The following is a 23,949-nucleotide window of genomic DNA, read 5'->3' as shown; positions in this document are numbered from 1 at the left end:
CTAAAACAGTTCAGAGAGATCCTGCTTGAACAGAGAGTAAATGAAAAGCAGATCAGAAAAAAAAACCCACTTCGTTATGAAATGTCCAGACAATTAAATAAACAACACTTTGTTGTTACAGTTAATGTTTTGGAAGCATCTCTTTTTTCTCTCTCTCACTTTGTTGAAGTTAATAAAAAAAAAAAATGCACCAAGTCCTGACAGTCGTAAAGGACCCGCGGCAGAAAACTTCAAAGCATGCTGAAATACTTTCAGTTTTTGACACAGAACTATGACTACGTAGTTATTTAATTCAATTACTTCGAGCCTGTACTGGAAAATATTAAAGAAAACGGCTGATATCCAATTAAATGTGTAGTGTAGGCCTGACACGGGAGCGAGGTACTGGTGTGGAGTAATTTAAATTGTCTGATACACGGTCTGGAAGGGAAAAAACCCAGAACAACAATAGAAGCAGGTCTAAACACAAGGTGTGTGAGACTTGTCCTTTCTTGGCTACAGTAAACACTTCATTGTGGGATGTCGGATGCGGGTTTATTCCGCTCTCCTCCGGTCCAGTAGGTGGCGCAATACTCCACACTGCGCCATTACATTGTCGCTCGTGATCGTTGGGACGGCGTAACGCGGAAGTTGTTTGTTGCCTCGAACGATTTTAAGCTTTGTTTTTTTCGTTTTGTGTGCGTTAATTATCAAACTATGGTAGAAGCGTGATCCGTGGAGGTGTGATGTTGAAGATACATGGTTGTTACCAATATTTCTGTTAAAGGTAATGGTATTTTACATATAAAGATTAATTTGGTGTTGACTTTTGAATTGTTTTTCAGCTTAGAGAGGCTAAAAACCACATCCCGGTTATGGAGAGCTAGAAGTTTATATAACAGCAGGAGTTTATATTATAACTTTTCTGACATGTAGGTTCAGAGTCAGAATCTGTTTGAGAATGATGTTTCTCTTCGTATATTTATCCTGCGTTTTAGTTATCAAATATTCAATGGACATCCTTCGTTTTTAGATGTCATGCTGCTTCTAACTCGAGACGGTCCACTAACGACGTTCAATCGATTAAGTGTTTGCTCGCTCAAGGAGATAAGCTCCTCTTTTTTTCAACCAAACACCGCTGTTCCTAATCACTCTTTCCAAACCTGATTACTGACCAAAATGCTGATGTCTGTGGTCTCCTGCTGAAGGAAGAAGGAGGGGCTGGAGCTCAGAGGTAAAGGGTAAAGATCAAGCTCAATGATCCGTGCAAGTCATCTTCACTGATGTTCCCCGAGGTAGAGAGGGGATTTTCCCTTGATGGATTTATTAGAAGATTGATTAAGCTCCTCAACTTTTGGCAAACTCGTGACACAAAAAGTCGCATGTGAGTAGATATTGCTTGAGTAGCGTTGCTTATTAATACAGGGATCAAAATGGTCACTTGGAGACAATCAAACTGCTAAAATATTTTGTCAATTTCTTTTACAGTGACTGAAACAGTGAGAACATTGTACTCCAATGAAATAGTGGTGTGTGAAATACTGCCATCTTAGTGGAAAAGGTGTAAAGTGTGCCTCAGGGTGGGGGAAGGTTTAACTGATCAGTTATGATGTCAAGCTTTACTTGTCAAACATGATTATTATAAGTAGATGTGGAACACAGTATCCTTCAAAAATCGTACAATACAGTAAATTATTTGTTAAAGGAAAGTATTGGAATGTCGTATGTTGACACCCCTAATAATAAAAATGTGATGATCTAGACACTAGACTAATCGGTGATAAAGTCCTGCTTCATATTTGGGCTGAGGAGCTGGCGGTTTGAGTCAGAGGAAAAATAGTGGGGGGAAATTCTGTGCAGAGTTTAATTCCAATCTCTAGAAATCAATCAATGGTCATGATGTTTTCTGATATAGACTTAAAGAGGGGCTTTTTCTTTACTGGATTTATTACTAAATTGTTTGATGTTGTGGCAAACACAGGATTAAATCAAAAAGAGAAATGTTTGTGAGTAGAAAATGCCTACACTGCATTGCTGTTGAAGGACATAAAGCAGTTTAGTCATTTCCCGTGTTCCCCTTTTCTCATTCCACAGATGTCATATGTGCTCGTTCACAACTGGCAGAATGATCAAAAGTCAAGAAGATGTAAGACCTCTTACTGTTTGTCTCATTGTCTGACTGATTTCCACATTTGCCTTAATTGTTGCAGATTGATGACGGCGTTTGTCTGTCTTGACATGAATGAGTCTGGATAAAAATTAATTGCTTTAGTTATTTAATTTCTTGAATATTTGTAAGCTATTCTATTCAGGAATGTAGTTGGTACAATGTTGTGCTACAGTATCTCAGTACATCTTAATAGAGCTATTGTTTAAACTTATCTGGAGTTTGCGTTGTAGATTAGATTAAAACCTAAAAATGATGAGTTCAACTATTTAAAAAGCGATTAGGAAGTTCAGATTGAAGTAGGTGTTTATATCAAATCTTTAATCAAGATTTATTACCAAAAATGTTTTCAGACTTAATTATTTGGTTGAGTAATTAATCTAGTTTTGTTAAGTTGGTTAGTTTTCTTTTTTCATTCTAAATTAGCAGTGTATTTTTAATGAATGGATTTGAGGTTTATATTGAACACTCTTACTTTATTCCTTCTGCATGAATGATGAGCTTTGTCTATAGTAATTTATAACAAGATATGTTGTTTTGTAAATAAAGTGTGCAGTTTACCACATTATCTTTAATAAGCTTTATCAGCAGATTACAACAAATGTGTCATGTTCATCAAGATGTGTCTGTGTTCTGAAAGTTAACCCAAAATGGGTACAAAAGTACCATCACCTTCTGTCAATAGATTTTCAGAGCTAACATTTTGTTTTGCTTTTAACAGGAATTCATTACTGTGAGAGTTCAGGATCCTCGTGTGATGAATGAGGGATCATGGAACTCGTATGTGGACTTCAAGATTTTTCTTTATGTAAGTAGTTTTATATAAAGGTCTTTCTAAATATTAAATGCTTCTTAGTCTCTGTATAGTAATGTGTAAAAGTAGAATGGTATTTAGTTTTGTTTTCACACTTCAAAATATAATACAGCAAATTAAGTTATCTGTAAAGAAAAGTCCTTTTTTATTGTATAAACATTGTCTCCCTTGTAATTACTGTTGTCTTCAGTTAGCTCCAGAATTATTGGCATCCCTGGTAAAGATGAGTTTAAAAGGTTATGAAAAAATTTCTTTTCAATTAACCAGATCAATCTTGCACTGAACTGAGAGAAGTCTAACTTTTTTAATTGAGAAAAAAAAATCTAAGAAAATAAAAACCCTTATGAAAAATAATGTAACAAAACCATGTGTCACAATTATTGCCACACTAGAAATTCTTTTAAACAGAATGTAAATTAAGTATGTTCCAATTAGGGCTGCAACTAACGATTATTTTCATAATCGATTAGTTTTTGGATCATTTTTTAAAATTATTTTTATTATTATTTTCGATTAATCGGATGGGCGGGGCAACCTTTCAGTACCATTTTTTGTTTATTTAAAATAAAATCCACAAAGTGAGTTACAAATATAAACTTCAGACTAAAACTTTACAGAACTGTTTGTCCAATTATATAAGACTGAAAAGGACCCAATAGACACACACACCAGAATATATATATATATATATATATATATATATATATATATATATATATATATATATATATATATATATATATATATATATATATATATATAAATAAAATTAATTAATTTATATATATATATATATATATATATATATATATATATATATATATATATATATAATTAATTAATTTAGGACTGTTGTTTAATTCAGTGCTTTTTATGCATCCGTAAAAAATAATACATAAATACTTATATATATATATATATATATATATATATATATATATATATATATATATATATATATATATATATATATATATATATATATATAAAATTAATTAATTTATATATATATATATATATATATATATATATAAAATTAATTAATTTTATATATATATATATATATATATATATATAAATTAATTAATTTTATATATATATATATATATATATATATATATATATATATATATATATATATATATAAAATTAATTAATTTTTATATATATATATATATATATATATATATATATATATATATATATATATATATATATATATATATATATATATATATATATATATATATATAAAATTAATTAATTTAGGACTGTTGTTTAATTCAGTGCTTTTTATGCATCCGTAAAAAATAATAAATATATATATATATATATATATATATATATATATATATATATATATATATATATATATATATATATATATATATATATATATATATATATATATATAAATAAAATTAACTAAGTACATAAACAGTAAACTGAAGAAAGTCATTGTCATTGACTCTGGGTATCTGCTAAAGCTAGCGGTGTCGCATTACGTGCATATGACGTCATGTGCTGTCGACTAGGAAGCGGCTTATACTTCCGGGTAGTAAAATGCCACTAGTGTTCCATTTGAGATGATATTACCTTTGTAAAATTCATAACTAAACGGTAGAGCTCACAGTGCATAGTGTAAGTGTACAGTATGTCATTTGAGACACAACTTTATTATTTACTCTCCGAAGCGTGTTTTCGGAACAGAAGTAATATATTGAGTAAACGCACTCCATGGCCGACTAATTCAGAACAGAAGTTTTCAGAACAGAAGTAACAATGAGTAAACGTGTCCTGTGCCATGCACAGACCAACTAATCAATAATGAGATTCATTGACAAGGATTTTTATTATCAATTTTATCGATTAGTTGTTGCAGCTCTAGTTCCAATTTATATTTACCTTTTTGAAGTTCATCTTATTGCTTAAGAGCAGTTTTACAAAAGTGAGACAAAAGTCTCACTTCATAATCAGGAAGTGGATATAAAAAAAAAAGCTACACACCTGTAAATGCCCACATCCACTCTTGGGGAAACAATTAACACATTTAAAAGCACTGGAGTTGTAATGAACCTGGCTGGAAGTGAATTTAACACAGATTGTCCCCACACACTGAGGAGGCTGATTAGAGTGGCAAAAGTTCTCGAAAGATTATTTTTGCAGATTTGCAGTAGAAGCATTTTCGAGTCACTAAATCTCCACAAATGTAAGCATCAAGAGTTTACTAGACACTACTGGAACTTTGACTTGGATTGGATTTTATGGTCAGACATAAATAGAGCTGCTTGACAATACTCAAGGTGGGTTTGGCATAAAAAGAAGAAAGGTTATATTGAAAAGAGCCTAATACTCACATGAAAGTCTCTGCCAGAGCTACAGCTGTGTCATATTGTAGTTGGATCTTCCAGCAGTTACAATACAAAACGTACATCCAAATCGGCACAAAAAATGTTTCACTAAACACAGTCCAAATTTTGACATGGCCATCCCAGGACACTTACCCAAGCCTCATTTAAAACCTGTGTGGTGAGCTGAAGAGGAGCGTCCACAAGAGAGGAGTGAGGCCCCTGCAGGATGTGGAGAGATTCTGTATTGAGGACTCGTCTCAGATTCCTTACTATCTATTCTCCGTTCTAATCAAGCTTTAGAGAGGAAGACACAGTGATGTTGTTATTATCGGTAAAGGCTAAAGTAGATGTGTCAATAATTTTGATGCATGTTCTTTTGTAAAAAAAACAACAACAATAAAATAATAATAATTTTAAACTTTAATAATTAAGTGTTTGTATTTTATTTTGAATAAATTAACTTTTTTCATATGTTCAGTGAGATTAAGTTAATTAGCTACAAATAAAAATTGTCAAATAATTTTTACCCAACTTATCAAAGGTGCGAATAATTACAGCGCTGACTATACATAAATCATGAGTGTATGTAATTAATAAACAGGTTCATGAGGTTAAATACATAATCATTTCAGTGAACATAATTTTAGGTTTTTATGTCTCTGTGCTAAGACCAACAGCAAGGCTTTCACAGCTAAAACCTCCTGTGTGCGTCGGCGATATAGTGAGTTTGTGTGGCTGAAGCAGAAACTGCAGAAGAATGCTGGTCTGGTGTAAGTAAAAAAAAAAAAATTTAATCAAGGCTTTTAGTGAATTACAATAATGACAACGTAATGCATTTATAATACATTTATTCCAATTGACTGCTCAGAAAGCCAAGAGGTTATTTAACAGCACAGAAACAAAAGAATTTGTGTATATTAATATGACTGTCTGGCTTTCTTTCTGATAATTTTATTACTTTAAACTTTCACACAGACCTGTTCCTGACCTGCCTGGAAAGTCTTTCATCCACTTTAACAACACAGACTTCATTGAAAAGAGGAGAAAGGGTTTACAGAGCTTCCTGGACAAGTCAGTGTCATCATCTTAATCTATAATGTGTCAGAATGAAGAGAAATGTAATCTACATTGTTGTCTCATATTTGCTCAATTTGATAGTTTTTCTAGAAATTATAAAAGGAAGTAAGCAACAATGAATGACAAATTGCACTTTGTTCTGAATTACATTAACCTCAGATGAGTCAGAGCAGTGTTTTGGCTTAACATTTGATTAACTGAAGTCAACAAAAGAACAGTATTGTAACAGTATTTTAATACAGCCATATACTGAACATCATGAGACTTTTAAAGAGCAATAATTATGTTATCAGAAATATTTGTCATTGTCTGCATAGTTTTTTTCCTCTGCAGATGTACTGAGGTTCAGCACATTTTAATGAGAAGTTTTGTACCCACAGAGTAGTGCACATGACCGTGTGCCTGTCCGACAGCCAGCTCCATCTGTTTCTGCAGACTCAGCTTCCTGTTAGTCACATTCAAGACTGCGTAAATGGTCACACTCCTTACAGCGTGACTGACGCCATTCTAACTTACGCCTCGTCTAATCGCGGCTGGGCTCAGGAGGAAGGTGGCGGGCCACTGGAGACATGCCCAACACCAATTTCTTATGAATCAATTGAGAGGTACAGATGAACTTTGAGTCAACAGAACAACTGTAAAATATGAACTAATGAATGGTATCCAGATTGACCTTTGCCAATTTTTTTTTTTTTTGTAATCCGTAGCCCCTCTCCAAATGTTCCCCCTTTACAACATGAAGAAGGAGCTGTAGATGAGCCTGACCTAAACTCTGTTGACTTAAGATTGCAAGAAGACGACGCAACTATACATAATCGTAGAGATGGCCAAGAAGGAAGAGTACAGGACGGGGAGAGTTGTGAACGCCTGGAGGTGGACGTCCATCAGCAGGTTCCTATTTTGGACATCCAAAACACTAAAGAAGGAAGTGGTATCAGTATACTAGATGAGCAAAAACAAATACATGACAACACCAAGGACAGCAATGCAAATGGAGTTGAATATGTGGTCTCGCAGGCACCCACTGAAGCAGATAAGTCTCAGCTAAACCATGTAGCTAATAATAACAAATTGGTCAACTTTTTTTTCTAACTTTATTCGCTATTCTGAGAAGCATGTTAAAGTTTAAAGAAAGTTTATACAACGATTTAAACTGAACCTAATACAGCTTTTCTACGAATACACTACATTACAATTATTTCCTATTTTGGTTCCATATTAGACCCAAACTCTTTCTCAGACAACTGCTTGTATGTGGGTAAAGCTGAACACAGTTTCAAGTGAGCTCATCAGTCATTAGTATCTAGTAAAGAGAACCAAGATCAAGTCGGGACAAATTACCTGACTAGTGGAAGTCACTGAGTCACCAGTGGTGAACAAAGTATGTTGTCTAATCATAAAGATTCTGCTTAGTTGAATAGACACAATGTGGACTTTTTTTTTGCATTCATGTTTACATTTACAAACGAGGTAGAATACAACCTATGCATACAGCTGAGATGTTGATGGTTAGGGGCCTTGTTCAAGACTTTCTGGCAGTCCTGAAAGAGTGCATAAAAGAAGCTAAAGTAATTTAAAACATAATTAATGTTAAGTGTACAGTGAAGGGTGCAGTGTTTGAGCCTGTGTTAATGGTAAATCAGCAAATCATAAAAATAGAACGTTCTGAAGAGACATTCGAGCTGAATTCATGTGCCCCAGACACAAAGAAACACAAATCTTTGGACACCCTTAAACTAGTAAGAGGAAAGATAACCAGGTGACATTGAAACATATAACAGTGAGTAAACAAATATCAAGGGGCAAAATTAAAACCTGCTTCATAGTGTCCCGGCTTCCAGAGACTTCAGTAATGTTTTTTTTTCTTTTGTTTGATTTCCTACTCAGCTGTAAACTCCTGGAATTTGGAATCTAGTCTTAAGATGTTTCACTCTTTCAGTGAGTGTACAAAGCAAGATGGGTGACTGACCTTTCATTGAAATTGATGTGCATTGATTTTAATAGTTGAGAGTTCATCTGATGATATCCCATCTCACTCATTAATGTAGATGAAGGAAGAGAATGCTTTTTGGGTATTGGGGCATGTGCAGTCTTTGGAACAGATTCTCCTCAGTGTTCCCTATACAGGAGGTCCAGGTGGAGTGAAATTAACACAATAACTATTAGCACCCATTGTTAAATAAATAAAGGCAATAGTTTTGCATTTTAAAGTCAGTGGCATCCTTATAGTTTACCTCTTCCTGTAAAGTATTTCCTCCTACCTCTCAAAAACATGTCGTTATGTGAATTTGTGACTCTAAATTACCCCTAGATATGAATAAGTATCCAAATGTGTCTGTGCATTGTGCCCAGGGTGTTTTCCTGCCACATGCTCAGAGTATTTTCTGAGATTCACTGACACCCTGAATAAGATAAAACATTTATTCCACAGCTTAGTTTCAGCATGGCAGAGGCAAACAAGTTTTGGGCTAAAACATCCTTCAGAAACAATGATCATCATGAGTACAGCTGCAAGTTATCACTTTCCAGTGCACCATCATATTTCATAGTGGATATGTTTTTTTATTTTCTTTCATGTATACAGACCCCGTTTGTTGCCAAACATACCAAGGATGATTTTGATTTTTTATGAAAATAACCAAACAATTCAGTTGTCCCACTACTTTTGTGATTTGTGCTTGGTTATCTCTATTCACCCTTTCTAAGTTTAATGGTGACTATCACCTGATTTTGAAAATTGAGAACCCTTAAAATGGAATATTTGATTCTTACTTTGTCTAAATCACCGTCTTCAATATGCACTGGGGCAAGAAGCACAAACTTTCTTCTTTGAGCATGTATGCAACTGTTCCAGTAATTGTAGCTGTAATTAGTTGATATTTCATTTTGTTTACATATGTTTTTATACCAGTTACCTGATTGGTGTAGGTCAGTGTCTCATTTCAGCTGAAAGCTGTTTGGTTTTCCAGGCAGATGACAAAGTACAGTATATTTCAACTGGTGAAAACCACAATACAGATACCTAAAGGTTGGAAGATTGTAAAAAGCTAAGAATTTCATAGGGAATGTGAAGTAAAATATTTCGTATACTGCATGCTTTGCTTTTATTCTATGATGCTAGTTACATCCTGTTATAAATAGTCTAGCTATGGTGCTAGACAGTGCATTATGTGTATTCCATATCTGAGTTATTGGATTTCTTGACTGCACAGGATATTTCTTCACAATACTTTCAGACATGGCTTAAAAAGTGGAAAATCTTCAAAATAGTGCCATATGTTGTTAATAAGGTGTGGCTAGAAAATAATTTCAGTGCTTATAAATCCAGTGATCCATATGAAGCTGTTTGAAGTAGTGTGTCTTGAGTGGGACGGTCTGCCATTAATAAACCTCCATCCAACAGAATGTCCAATCATTGATGAAAGGGGAAAGAAATTGCACAGATGGAGACACTCCATTAGTTGTCATTCCAGTATAAAATTATTTAATGATCCATAAGATCGTGTACATTTTAGTTTTTGGAGGTCCTGTAAGGCAGAGTACAACCTTCCGGAGTGCTTCAACAAAACACAAGATGCTATAGATACTCTGGGAGGCAAACATTAGGAAGACAAATGTTAGACAGTGGAGGCATGAAAGCATATTGTCTGTCTTGATAAATCTTAGTTGCTGCTGTTGGGACTTCAAGGTCATAGAGTAAAGCAGGAGTCCATGTGCCCTTCATACTTCATGCTCATATTAACGGACACTTGGAATGAATAATGAATTCAGATTAATTAAGGCTGTCTTGTCGATGCAATACAATAGTAATGTGCCCCTAATGTTTTGTACAAGTAGGACATTGGCTTCTTAGGATATAACAACTTTCCTCTCTCTCTTGTTGTTGTACACTGTTTACTTCACTGATGCTTGTTATATAATATTGAGGCCAGAGGAACAATCTATTACAGGAGATCTGTTCCTCTGGCTGAGTTGAATGTTGCACAAAGCAGAACCACATCAATATGACGACGGGGGGGGGATACACGAACAAAGTATTCACTGGTACTTGATGATGCTGTATGCCCAGTGTTGGCTCAAATTTATCAATAACAAATGAATAACAAATACAAAACAAAAATAAACCAACCAATGTGCAATCATGATGTAAATATGGATTCAACATAGCTTTTTATTTTTTCATATTGTTACACTAAAGCTATGGGAATATTTTTTGTTTGTTTGTTTTCCAGTGGTTTACAAAAGGCTGCTTATACTGTTCTAGGGAAAGGGAAAGCACTGTAACAGATAAGTGATTAATAGCAAAGGGTACTGTTTTGTTTGAACTATTTCTGAGCATAACTGTGACTACTATTCTGTTTGAAAATTTTACTGCATTTGACATTGTTTCTCTGTTTTAATTGTGTGGACTACACAGTAGTACACTTAGTTTAAGAGTAAATTAAATTACGCTAGATACAACCCAGTTTCCTCTCAACATTCATTTTATCATTTTGACTTTGTGGAATCTTCATGCTGTGATTTTTAATATTCTGTAAAAAAAAAAAAAAAAGAAAGGGGGAAAAAAAAAGAATGTAAATGGGCTAAGCTTATCTGCACTGACCTTCAAGCTTCTGAAAGTGATATGTACTAATGAGAAATAACGGTGAGAAAAATAACTTGTGATTCTGACATTTTCTGTACTTCACATATCTAATTCACAAAATATTAATTTCAACTAATGGCAGTGTTTATCTAACCACATCATGGAAGAGGAGACTGACCTTTACTTTTAACAAACGATTTTCCCAGAAGGGCTACAAAGTATAGAATTTTTAGCAATCTTCAACAGTTGCTGTCCTGCAGAGATTTTGAGAAAACAAAATCACACTCAGTATGCCTACAGGGCCGGCACCATGTGTAACAAGAACAAAAAATGTTATGAAACTACGCCGGTGGTGTTTTGACAGCTTTGTTACATCTGGAGCTCATGAAACTCTTCTAACATTTTAATTTTAGATATACACTGATGTAAAATCATGTGAATAAAACAGTTCTTTAACAGCAGTTATTATAATTCAATAATGGTTTTTATGCAAAAATATTTTATATAAAAAAAGATGTGACCTGCATACACTATTAAAACAGATGATTCTGGGGGATTAGATTGTATTGCAATGCAGCATAAAACATTTATCTTAATCTTTCATTCATTCATTCTTCTGAAATAATCTTGTTTTTATCTTGGTCAAAGTCGTGGTCCAGAGCATGTCCAAGGAACACTGGGAGCAAGGTGGGAGAATTCACACCAGATAGGATGTCGGTCCATTGTATGGCACCACAAACATTCACATGCCTATCCACCTACCTGCCTGTTTTGGACAGTGGGAAGACATCACAGAACTCGGAGGAAACCCAAGTGAACCCAGGGAAAGTAAAAAGTAACCTGCGTTCAGGATTGAACCAGGAACGCTGGAGCTATGAGGTGGCAACGCTAACATTACACCTCACTTACAGTCTACCTAGCTGTAAATTCTTTTAGGGACATTGAAACTATCTGCACGTGACTTCTTGACTTTGTGCTCTTCCTTCCCTTCTGTAAACAACATGTAGTTTGTGCTTAAAAACAACTGTGTATAAAGTCAAAGAGTTTAGTGTGGACTATGGCACCTACAGGCAGGGTTCTGTGGTTGACAGCAGGGGACTGCACTCTGGGATACAGTGTAATCTGCAGTAGATACATTGTCTGTTGCAATATCCCATAGCAGCACCTCACGCTCTCTCTCCACTTCCTTGAGGACAAGTTGATACTCCTCACTGGCCGGGTCCAGAGGTGACCCTTCTGCTTCATCCTTGTTCAGGTTAAAAATCAAAGGGGGATCATGAAGCTCCTGCTTTCCACTTCCTCCACCACAGGCTTCTGCACCACCTGGCAAAGTGAAACAGAAGTTCATGCCTTCAGTGTCTGAGGAACTTGCAGCAGTGTAAACATGCATATTGGAAAGTATCTAAAGATTTGTACTTGAAGCACATACTGAAATTATGACATCATTTTAATGTTAATATAATATAATGTTAATACAATCCATGTAACAAGTCACTGATGTGGGACTGAAGGTAATAATTAGCATTCTGATTTTGTTCGCAAGTGGCACAATACTGTTTAGCCGAACACAGACCATTCAGTTTATTCGTGACAGATGTAAAGAATAATTTTATGAGGGCATTAGTGTCAGTTTTCACTCCCTATTTCCAATACTGTTAAATAATAGTCACTCTTTAAATGTGGTTTATTTCATATTAAAAATGTAAGTCATCAATTATACCAGACCTGTAATGTAAAAAGCTTTGTAATGTCCCAGTCTGACAGTCTGTAAATCTCCAAACTGCCCTGCTGCCCCACTGTTTGGATGCATGAGACTCTGATGATGGAAAACACCAACAGTTATACTCTGTGCTATTCTGTATCCCAAATGCATCCCTTTTATAAACTCTATTTTCTATCGCATGCTGTGCTACAGTTTATAAAAGTGGTCCTGCCTTATGTCCTGTATCAGATCCATGGAGCACGATGTGTGTTATATCAATGCCATCATAATGACGGTCTGAAGGAGGGTCCACACCGGCTAAGGAGAGGATTGTTGAAAAGATATCCATACCACTAAAAATAAAAAGGAAAGAAAGAAGTCTTTGTAAAGTCAGTAAAAAATTTTCTTTACTTTTAGAAGCTTAGCAAGAAGTTCTTTTACCTCAGCAGGGCATTGCTGGTGGTGTTAGGTGATATATGCCCTGGCCAGATGACCACTGATGGAACTCTATGGCCCCCTTCCCAGGTGGTCCTCTTGGCTGAGCCTCCACCTGATCACCAGAAAACTCAATAACTTCACTGTACGAAAGCAATGCCCTTTAAGATTAAAACATCTGTACACACAGGGATTCGCAGTGGTTTTATCATATTGTGGCTCCTACAGAAATGTGCCCAGACATACTACTATAAAAGCTATAAAGCCTTATAAATACATTAGAAATACTACTCACACTACACATTATAATAAATGTATAATAGGACAAACCACAGAACCCTTAATAGTTCTAGATCTTTTCTAAGAGTGCATGAACATGGTATATTGGTGGTTTTGGTTCATTACCTTTGCTGGTCTGCCACTTCCCTAGAAAAGGCCCAACACTCCCAGCAAACTCACATTTTTGCTCCCATGGACCATTATCACCTAAAAGTTTCATATTAAGACCTTAAGATCCACGGCTCTCTCGAAACCCTGAAATGCTATTAGTCCATAAACTACTAGCAGCTTTTTAAAAAAATTACATTCACTGCCCACTATGACCTGCAGAAAATTGTCACCACTATCAGTGTATATAAGAGGCTTAATGTACAGCTAATAATTACAGTTGATATTTGAGACTTACCAGTAAACCATATAAGTGTGTTCTTCATACTAAAGGCCTCAGTTGCAAGTTTTATACTCCCCACCAAACTGTCCATATCACGAAGACTGGCTGAATAAGCTTCCTTTGCAGTCACATTCAGGAAGCGATTATGGAACAGAGGAACATGCATATGGGCCAGAGCCACATACAGCAGGAAAGGCTGCCTCCTATTCCTACAAAGACACATTTACTTGAATATTTTGTCTTAGGACAAGATAAAAACACTACAATTTTATTATTTTAAAAAAGATATGCATATACTATTATATAATCAGTTCAAATGGTTGAGTATGTATGATGTGTGATGTGAAATGGCTCTGAAGTTGTCTCAAGGTTTACTTTACAGTGTGCAGTAGTAATGTGAAAGCGGAGAAGCTTGACTACAAATATCCTGGCCACTATCCTTTTCAAAGGTCAAAGTCACGCCTCAGTGCTTGGTCAGTTAAAATAACAGGCCTGTTTGCAGACTCTGCATGTCACACTGATGGATCAAAGTCTGCCAGCTGTTTTGGACTCAAATAATTGCTTTTATACTCCATTCAAAATTACGGTAAATACTCATAATTATATTTTTTTCACAATTTATTAGTATTTATTAAATTAAATTTATTTTATTTATTTTTTTTACAGATAAACTGACAAATAGAGGCACATTCATCATTTCCCCTACCCAGAAACAACGAGGGGAAAATTGTTTTAAAGACAATAATAAAAGCTTATGCTTGAAATTTGTTTCTAAGACAATTTTAAATAGTGAAGTTACTTACCATATATGAATGTAATTGTGAATCAAAATGCATTTTAATAAGCAGGAGCTTTCATTTAGATCTTTTAGGGGGAAAAAGGGGGAAAACAGCTAAGCTACATGGCAAGAAGTATGCCACGCTTCATCAGGAATTTACAATCTAAAACAGTTTTGATATCTTTAACACTTTCCTTGGTCATTGAATAATTATTGAAGTCTTAATGGCATCATTATTAGAAAACAATAATGAAGACAACACTTCTATGGAAATCTGTGTCTAATTTTTTTTACTGGACCTTTAAACATGGGATGAGTGCAACAACATTAAGGTATTACTTTTTAGATGGTCAGATATTATGTGAAAAACCATAATGACACGATTCAGAAGGATTAGTTAAGCAGTACCTTGATCGCATGTATTAGCTACACTGGGCAAACTTAGCTGTTTCTCTTCACTGATTATTCACAAGTGGAACATGTAAGATTATTAAATATTATGAAGAAATACTTAAAATTAATTAAATACTCAAATTAACCATTACCATTCAGTTTCCTCCACCTGTTCAACCAATATCTGTGTCTGCAATTGGCTGTGTAGATGAACACTGATGGATAGATTCATAGGTTACATACCTTGCAGTCAATATCTGTGTGGCTACTGCTTTAGCATATTTTTCTGTGAGATCCCAAAGATCCAACGGTTGTTCAACTATACTCTGATTTTCGAAAAGAGGTAATGCTATTTTAGTGTCACATCCTCCATCTTTCCTGCTGTGTAGAAATTGAACACTTTTTAGTAAAGATATCAACATAGATTATCTATATTTTATGCCTCAGATGCACAAACTAACACATGTGACATGTCATCTCACCTACTGTGTTTACTTTGTGCACATGGGAAACAGCTGGGCAGGTCGAAACCAGGCTTATCAGTGCAGCCCATGTCATTACTATATGGAATACCAAGATAATATTCAAAACCTGTTTATATAAACAAGCAGGTGCAGTTGAAGGTAAAATATTATTGAACTGTCCTTTTTAGTGACATTTTATGGACTACAATTTTTATGTCCTGAGTTTACAACATCTTTTTGTATTTAGTATTTATATTTGTTTTATTATTTATATTTTGTTTTAGTATTTGTATTTAGTTTAGTATTTTATACAGTATCTATAGGTCTATATCTAATGTGACTGCCAAAAAGTGACTTTAATGCACTTAACTCTGTGGATTGGATGGTAGGGTCCACTGTGTCCAAGATGCCATTTTCCTATAGCCAGAAATAAGGACAACATTACAATCCTTCTGACAACTTCTGAATTCCATACCAATAACTATCAATTTTTTCAGCTTTGTCACTTGTTGCTGTGGTGACAGTGTCATTCATTAATCAGGAGCTAATCACAGCATCAGGCCTCTTGGAGCTCACTCACTGCAAAACCATCAGAATGTTAATCAGAGAAAAATTACTGAGTGATTCTTTAAAGCGTGCTGTGTTTACCAATCATGGCAGTGTAATAGCCAGCATCATGTAGGAGCTGAGCAAATGTTGTCTCATTAAGTGGCAGTCCTCCAATAGACCCCTTTGCAAAATTGTGAGTGACTCCATTGCGTAAGCCGTGTCTACCAGTCAGCAGTGCAGCACGCGAAGGGGAACATGTGGAAGCAGGAGAGTGGAAGTCTGTAAACCTGCAGAAACAATCAGGTATGCAGTGACCAATTATAAGCCCTTAAAGCCCTTATGTAATGTTTCCAATTTCTTTCATTACTAAAACTCTGTACCTCTTAAATACAATTGTAAAAATAATCTTAGCAATTTTATTCATGCTGCACTATACCTTTTGCCTTCCACCTTTAACATATTCAGCCAGGGGGTAGTATTGTCAAACTCATTTGTCCAGAGGTCTCCCCAACCAATATCATCAGCCAGGATAATAATAAAATTTGGCCTTTCTTTCATCTTGATCTTGTCTCCATTTTCAAAAAAGAAGTTTATGTAATACACCAGTCCTGAGAACAGGGAGCAAAATAAGAGCAGCACACAGACTCCAGCTTCTGCCATTTGGAATGCCAAATCTATTAGAAAGAGAAATAGTTATAAATTATATTCAATTTACAAAAAAATTAAATAAAGAAAATGGATTATAAACTTGAAACCACTCAAATTATATTAATAAAGCAGTGTAAAACCAATTTAACAAATATGCACAATGAAGGCACCTATGAAACCCTCCAGCAATTAGTCAAATTTGCTCAAATTCAAAGGCAAACTAAAAGACCTAAAGGCCCATGTAAGGTTCAATTGAAGTCTGTTCTCTCCCTTGAGTCCTAAGAGACCTCCTAGACTAGCAGAAATAATATAACATTATATAACAGACTATTAAACAAATATTGCTTAATTCACCTGTCCTCCTACAAAACAGGCAGAATAGCAGAATCAAATTCAATACCTTGTCACTAGCTCAGCATATCATACACAGAGTTTAGAAGAAAAGTCTATCTATGATTTAAATACCAGTTCATGATTGGGGGGGGGGGGGGGGGGGGGGGGGCTGGGGGGCTGGATTTCTCAATCAGCAATGAGTCTACCACTGTAACCCAATCCTCACAGTCCACACAGCTGTAACCTCCTACCAGGCAAGCAGTATTTTTTTTAAACAGCAACTCCACACACCACATGTACTCTTAGCTGGGAGAACACAGGATTGGCAGGTCACCAACAAAGTGTGTTTATTATCCTTAACCTGGAAAACAGGTAAGAACTTTTAGATTTTAATTTGAACAACTGTAACAACTTTGATGTAAAAATCCAATTTACCCTGATAAGAGTAAAGGGTTCTGCACACAAAAGATTTAAGCAGTGGCTGTGACCGAACAAATATTTGTTAGCTATATGTAGTGCAATGTGAATCAATAAAAGCCTTTAATACTCCACTCTCAGAAACACATCAATATTTCCATGGAATTGTTTTTATTTCTATACATCTCCATTTTGCTGGAGCTTTAATCTAAAGTGATTTCCGATTGAGACAGGATACAACTAAGCAGATGAGAACTAAGAATCTTGCTCAGTGACCCAACTGTGGTAATTTAGTGGTGCTGGAATTTGAACTCATACCCTTTTGATTAATAGCCTTAAACACTGTGCCACCATCTAACTGGGGCACCAGCATAACTGTGTGCCTTTGCCAGTTAAACCAGCATTAGACCAGGACAAAGAGCTGTGTTACAGCAGACCTCGTTTTGTGCAGCAAGATTTACACTCTCCGCAAAAAAAGTGCACCTTTCAGTGTTGCTACAGTGGTACCTTTATCTTCTGTACTCTTAATATGTACTGTTCACCTGTAAATATGGTTATAGTATACCTTTGAAAAGATTTAAGGTACATTCTGACAGAACTTTACAGATACACTATATACTGCTTTTTAGGTAAAAGGCACAAATGTATTTAGTGCTTCTGAGAATCTAATGAGAAGATAAGAATTTTCTTATAAAGTGACTAACAACCCCTTTTTAATGAAATTTCCAAATCAATTCAACATGCCCACTAATGTGGTCCTTACAAAATATAGGCTACAGTTATAAATCAACGACTCATAGGTAATACTTTTTTTTTTTTCTTTTCCCAAATACTGTTTTCCACTCTGTATTCTAGCATTACTCTATATATAACGTGCACACGTGTTAGTTCAGACTTGTGCGGGTCATGTGGACTACAAGCTACACACACACAGCTCATAGGAGCGACGAGTTCAGAGTGATCAGAGCGATCAGAGCGCACGCGCAATTCCGGGCTAACCAACAACATCCCAAGTTTCTGTGGTCTGGAGTGCTACAGATGTTTACCAATTTCCTAGCGCCGACAGAAAAGCGGAAAGTAGCAAGTGCGCTTCAGACCTAGCACCATACGAAGATCACCGTACATTAAAACTGATGCAAACACTTCTCACCTGAAGTTAAAACACTTTCTTCCAGAACACAGCAGTTGCTCACTCCTGAAGTGCGTAGCGTCATCTGAGCCGACGTGTTACGTAATTACGTTTCGGATCAACAGTAACCACGTGGTAACGTGTAAGCAAAAAGAAAAATTCATACTCCGCATAAACAAATAATAATATATTTCGCTCCGAAGGTTTACGGGTCTTTTTGTGTCAAGGTTCCCATTTTAGGTGTGAATTTTATTTGGCATCTGCTCCTTGGCCACTGTGAGCACACCAGCTCTGAGAGCCATTTTAAAACAACAGCATTCAGTTTGGATTGAATTTAAAAAAAAAAAAAGAATGTACCACTTGAAATACTGCATAGCCATAATATTGGCCACTGACATCTACAAGAGGCAGCAGGTTACACGAACATTTTGAGCGGGTATACATAAGGCCAGAACAGTGTTGTAGCACAAATCTGAAATGTTATAGATTTAATGTAGAAGTACACAGTGGTCATTAAAAGTGTACATTCACCCCCGAGACAAAAAAATGAAGTCTGACTATAACTTAAAGCATAGGATTTACGACATAATTTCTGGTATAATTTCCTTATACAATAATTCAAAAGTGCTATAATCTCAAAGAGGTATGCCCAAATATATCCAGAAGGTCATGTTCTGTACACTTAGGTCTGTTTAATATTTTAACCTTTAATGTAAATCTTTAATCCCATTGTACATTTACATTTATTATATTTGGTGGATGCACTTGTCAACAGTACCTTAGAGAAGTGCTTTGTAGTGTCCATCAAAAACATACACTCGTTCTAGTACAAAGAAGTCAGGGTTAAGGATACCATAAAGCTAATATGCCTCACAGCTCCAGGGTCCTGGGTTTGACCCTGAACTCAGGTTACTGTCTGCGTGGGGTTCTCCCCACGGTTTCCTCTGGGCTCTCTGGTTTCCTCACACATCCCAAAAACGTGGACTGTGTCCAGAAGTTGCGTACTGTGACAGTACTGTGACAGATTCGATGCAGTACGTACTACACGGCCGTTGAAACAGTACGTACTAATTAGTATGTATGTGTAGTATGAATACAATCAGGGATATACTACATCCACCATGTTGGTGTTGTCATGTGACCTTCGACATCATCATAAACACAAAAATCATAAAGGGACCACCCGATTAAAGCAACCGCACTACAAACGGAAAAAATGCACATCAGGAAAGTTAACTGAATTGGGAATTTAATGTGGGCAGTGTTAACAGGCTGATGTAATTTTGTTGCTATTAGTTTGACCAATGGAGGCATGATGGAGATCACAAAAAAGGTTTCAAACACTGTGACAACTGTTTTCTTGTTTAAACCTTCAACAAGTTAACAATTTACTTGCGCATTATTAAACAAGTTATGTTTAACCAAGGTTTAATACTTAAAAAGGGCTAATACGCTGTCTTCCGCCATTTTTGTTTTCTGAGTTTGTCCGCACAAGTCCTGTTGCATTATGGGTTTTTTTTATTCGCGTAGTGTCCATCGGTTGCATACCGCAAAATCTCACCGGAAGCAGTACGCTATCCAGGTATTTCTCGTATGTGTACTACCCATCTGGCGTACTGCCATAGAGATAGGTGGATTGGCTATGCTAAATTGTCCCTAGGTATGAATTAGTGTATGAATGCATAATGTGTAAACAGTTTGCCAGAGATGCAATCCAGAGTTTGCCATCCAGGGTGAATTCTTCCACCCAGTGTTTCCAGCACAAGCTCCAAATCCACCATGACCATGGCCAGGATGACAAGTGGTTACTGAAGATGAATAAATGATGAATAAAACCATGTTACAGAGGAGGACAATGTTAGTACAATGAATTGGTATAGGAAGGTATAGGAAGTAATTTTTTTAAAAAATTAGCAATCATTAAAGCTGCCAGTAAAGAGTCTTGATAAATGTATTCCTTATATTTTGATGGATGTGGGTTCTAGTTAATCTGTGCTAGAGCCTCAGAGGGAATGTGGTGCACAGCGAGGGGTGATAAGTGCCTTCCGGTAGGTGGGAATTAGTCAATTTCTGGCTTTGTAGACAATCATCAGTGTTTTGAATCTGTTGCGGGCACCCACAGTAAGCCAGTGAAGGGATTGCAGTAACGTGGTGGTGTGGGGATAACTTGGGGAGATTGAAAAAAGTGTTACAGCTGAATGCTGGATCACTTGCAGGGAGCAGGTGGCACTCAGGGGAAGACCTGTCAGGAGCAAACTGCAGTAATCCAATCTTGAGATGACAAGGGACTGAACAAGCACTTAAGCGGCCTTAGTAGAGAGAAATGGTAGAATCCTCCTGATGTTGTAAAAGACTGAGTCAGACTATCAGTGTGAGGAGAGTAAGATAGTTGGTGTCCTGAACTAGGTTGAATGCATTGTCACAAGGTATGATCAAAGAGTTATTCAAGATCACAAGATTTTTGACATGGGGATACATTTCCAGAGATTAACTGAAGCTTGGCTCTACAGCAAAAAATAATATTTCATTTCACTGTCCCATAAACTAGGGTACTTACCACTTTTAACCCTTTAATTATATATATATATATATATATATATATATATATATATATATATATATATATATATATATATATATATATATATATATATATATATAAAAGTATAATCTTAAATGATATTCTAACAAATGTTACCATAGACACTGGTAAATATGTTATTTACCCAAGTAATTTTTAAATATATTTTTTTCTACACAGCTTTGACATCAGGGATCATGGTATTGTGGATCTTCAGATCGGGAAGTTGCCTGGGACCTAAAGTATATTCTGAGGTACCAGATGGTGACTGGGGTTGGATTGTGGCTGTGGCCTTTTTTCTTGTTGAGGTCTTCACGTATGGAGTCATTAAAAGCTTTGGCATATTCCTCAATGATCTGATGTGTGAGTTTAATGAAACCAACAGTCGAGTTTCATGGATAGTCTCAATATGTGTGTTTGTAATGGCTTTTACAGGTAAGATATATGTGGGCCTTTTTCAAACATAGCTTTGAATGAAATCATACTTAATGTCTGTGTACCCATTTACATAACTTTCTTATCAAACTACATAATGTTTGTTGGTTCAGCACCACTGTCAACTATACTGAGCAACAGATTTGGCTGCCAGCCTGTTGTGATCCTTGGCGGATTCATAATTTGCTTGGGAACAACATGTACTGCATTCACCAGCTGCATGAATCAGATTTACATCACAATTGGGATAGTTTCAGGTAATCCGAGTCATTTGTTCTAATAAAGGTGTGAAGTAAATAAGGATATACAATTGTGTAGAAATGGTGGTGCAAGATTAGTGATTATGAGTGGGCATGTACTGAAACTATGAAGATTAAAAAGTTTTAAAACCTTACATAGTCTGCTCTACTAATAAATGCAAAGCAATTTCTTATCTTGTATCTGTATCTTATTGCACTCTTAGGCTAACTAGACAACTTGGAAACCAAGCTAGATAAATACACTGTTGGACAAAAGGAATCACCTACTGCTACGACCTTTCTCTCTCCATTCAAAACATCTAAGGTTGATTTCAGAATTGGTGAAGGCTTACATAGGTTAGCTAGTAAACTTAAGTAGTAGTCAGAGGTGCCATCTAGATGATTAGCACTGGCCAGCAAAGTCTTTTGGGTGGCATGAACTGATTAGATTTGATGACTTGGTGCTGCATTAAAATTTCACACAAAGTCAACCCTGACCCCTATATGGCTAGCTATTTTGGCCTTATGACGAAATGAGGTGAACCTCAATGAAGCAGATAGACAAGATGATGTACACTGTTCACAAGTAATAGAAAGCATAAAAACCCATTAGGCCAATGCCCATTTCTCTAATCTTGTTATAGTAATTGACATTGGCTTCTTATGCTAAAGATAACAGGTAAAGGGAAAAGTAAGGAACATTAAGTGTTAATGAATTTGCCATTACTTTCTGAATGTGTAACCCTGCAGGTCTCGGTTACTGTTTGACATTTCTCCCGACTGTCACCATCTTGTCCCAATACTTCAGTAGACGTCGGTCCCTGGTCACTGCCATGGCCTCGACAGGAGAATCATTTGCCATATTTGCTTTTGCACCAGGTGAGAACAGTCATGCTCAACTATTTCACTAATGGCATGTCACTTCATCTAAATACAAGTGACATGACAACAATATGAATTGAATTGTTAGTTATTCACTATTATATATGATTATTATTATGATTATTATTATTAGTTCTGTTTATTTATACAACAATTCCAGGCTGTAATTTTGATATTAGTGCATTAATATCATATAAAAGTAAGTTTTATTACTTATTGCAATTTTTGCAGCATTTACAGCACTTAAAACACATATTGGATGGAGATACACAATGGTGGTGCTTGGAATGTTACAGGGTACCATCCTTGTCTGTGGACTTCTGCTTTGCCCCATCATAATCAAGCCAAAGACTACAGAAAGTTTTACCAAACCACTGAGAAAGCAGGAGCTCAATAACTCTCTCCCTGATATGGAACTCAGTGGCTCAATGAGCTCCAGAGACTCAGGGGTGCAGTCATTCAAGGATTTGGAACAGGGTCTCCAAATGGGGGGACAGCAAAAAGACGGTGATGCGTTTCAGACTCCTCAATGTCAACAGGATACAACAAGGCTGTGCATAAACAAACTCATGGACCTTTCTGTGTTAAAGGAAGGAAGCTTCTTATGTTATGCTGGATTTGGTCTTTTTGCAACACTTGGCTTCTTTGCCCCACAACTATATATTGTGGAGCTCAGTGTGAGTATGGGGACTGAAAGGGACAAGGCAGCCTACATGCTGTCAATAATGGCAGTGGCCGAGATCTTTGGACGACTCGCCATTGGCTGGATCCTGAGCTGTGGACGCATTAGGAAGATATTTGTCCTACTTGGATGCGTGTTGCTGATATGTCTTGTATTAGTGCTCTTCACAGTGGTAAAGGGCTTCTGGGGCCTGGCCGTCTGCTGCGCCTTGTATGGCTTCCTGTTAGGCAATATTGCATCCACACACATCCCCATGCTGGCTGAGGATGACATAGTGGGAATCAACAGAATGCCCTTAGCTGTAGGTGTCTACGTATGTATCCAGAGCTTTGCCGGACTTGCTGGGCCACCTTTAGGAGGTACACATTTTGAATCTCAGCTGTTTTAGCATTAAATCTGTTTATTTTTTAACAATAATTATAACTGTTGAATGCATGTTCATTTTTGGTTTCATGTTTTGCTTCAAATGTGTTTGCAGGTCTTTTGGTGGACATCACACAGAACTACAGCTCTGCCTTTTACTCCTGTGCTGCTGGTACAGGGATAGGTGCACTCTTTCTAGGGCTGGTACGTCCAGCAAAGACATGTTTTCTGTGTACTAAGAGATCTCAGCACTTGCCAAAACAGCCTTGACTTGGA

At 36.1% G+C, this 23,949-nt stretch overlaps 4 protein-coding genes across 9 annotated transcripts in view; 2 read left to right on the top strand and 2 right to left on the bottom strand.

Moving 5' to 3' along the window:
- Positions 1-1,206, bottom strand: part of si:dkey-220f10.4 (tubby protein homolog) — a 9,076-nt gene extending 7,870 nt beyond the window's left edge. The window contains exon 1 of the mRNA XM_017483260.3: positions 1,155-1,206. The gene's annotated coding sequence lies outside the window, so the exon portion shown is untranslated. The remainder of the gene's footprint in view (positions 1-1,154) is intronic.
- Positions 577-10,849, top strand: snx11 (sorting nexin 11). 2 transcript variants are annotated; one of them, XM_053684996.1, is made up of 8 exons: positions 577-766; positions 1,188-1,363; positions 2,074-2,125; positions 2,868-2,954; positions 5,981-6,081; positions 6,287-6,382; positions 6,769-6,993; positions 7,096-10,849. In XM_053684996.1, exons 2-8 carry the CDS (start codon positions 1,263-1,265, stop codon positions 7,478-7,480), a joined length of 1,047 nt encoding a protein of 348 aa, XP_053540971.1. In that variant the 5' UTR covers positions 577-766; positions 1,188-1,262; the 3' UTR covers positions 7,481-10,849. The 2 variants fall into 2 exon arrangements, with proteins under 2 accessions (XP_053540971.1, XP_017338760.1); XM_017483271.3 differs by lacking the exon at positions 1,188-1,363 and having other exon boundaries at positions 581-766.
- Positions 7,612-18,628, bottom strand: arsg (arylsulfatase G). Of its 5 annotated transcripts, none has more exons than XM_053684986.1 (12): positions 18,513-18,628; positions 16,401-16,638; positions 16,064-16,251; positions 15,787-15,832; positions 15,434-15,544; positions 15,195-15,332; positions 13,796-13,989; positions 13,516-13,596; positions 13,117-13,225; positions 12,908-13,028; positions 12,699-12,789; positions 7,612-12,296 (listed from the first exon to the last, which is right to left on the bottom strand). In XM_053684986.1, the coding sequence occupies exons 1-12, from the start codon at positions 18,574-18,576 to the stop codon at positions 12,019-12,021; spliced, it is 1,659 nt and encodes a 552-aa protein (XP_053540961.1). In that variant the 5' UTR covers positions 18,577-18,628; the 3' UTR covers positions 7,612-12,018. The 5 variants fall into 5 exon arrangements, with proteins under 5 accessions (XP_053540961.1, XP_053540962.1, XP_053540964.1 ...); XM_053684987.1 differs by having other exon boundaries at positions 15,195-15,329; XM_053684989.1 differs by lacking the exon at positions 18,513-18,628 and adding an exon at positions 17,237-17,257.
- LOC108273762 (monocarboxylate transporter 7) lies at positions 17,184-23,949 on the top strand. The gene is made up of 6 exons (XM_017483269.3): positions 17,184-17,317; positions 21,253-21,507; positions 21,621-21,764; positions 22,497-22,625; positions 22,860-23,669; positions 23,789-23,949. The coding sequence occupies exons 2-6, from the start codon at positions 21,270-21,272 to the stop codon at positions 23,941-23,943; spliced, it is 1,476 nt and encodes a 491-aa protein (XP_017338758.2). The 5' UTR covers positions 17,184-17,317; positions 21,253-21,269; the 3' UTR covers positions 23,944-23,949.

This window comes from Ictalurus punctatus, chromosome 13, assembly GCF_001660625.3.
Source record: "Ictalurus punctatus breed USDA103 chromosome 13, Coco_2.0, whole genome shotgun sequence".
Taxonomy (NCBI): domain Eukaryota; kingdom Metazoa; phylum Chordata; class Actinopteri; order Siluriformes; family Ictaluridae; genus Ictalurus; species Ictalurus punctatus.
The sequence above is the reverse complement of the archived record's forward strand: the minus strand, read 5'-3'. Positions and strand labels throughout refer to the sequence as shown.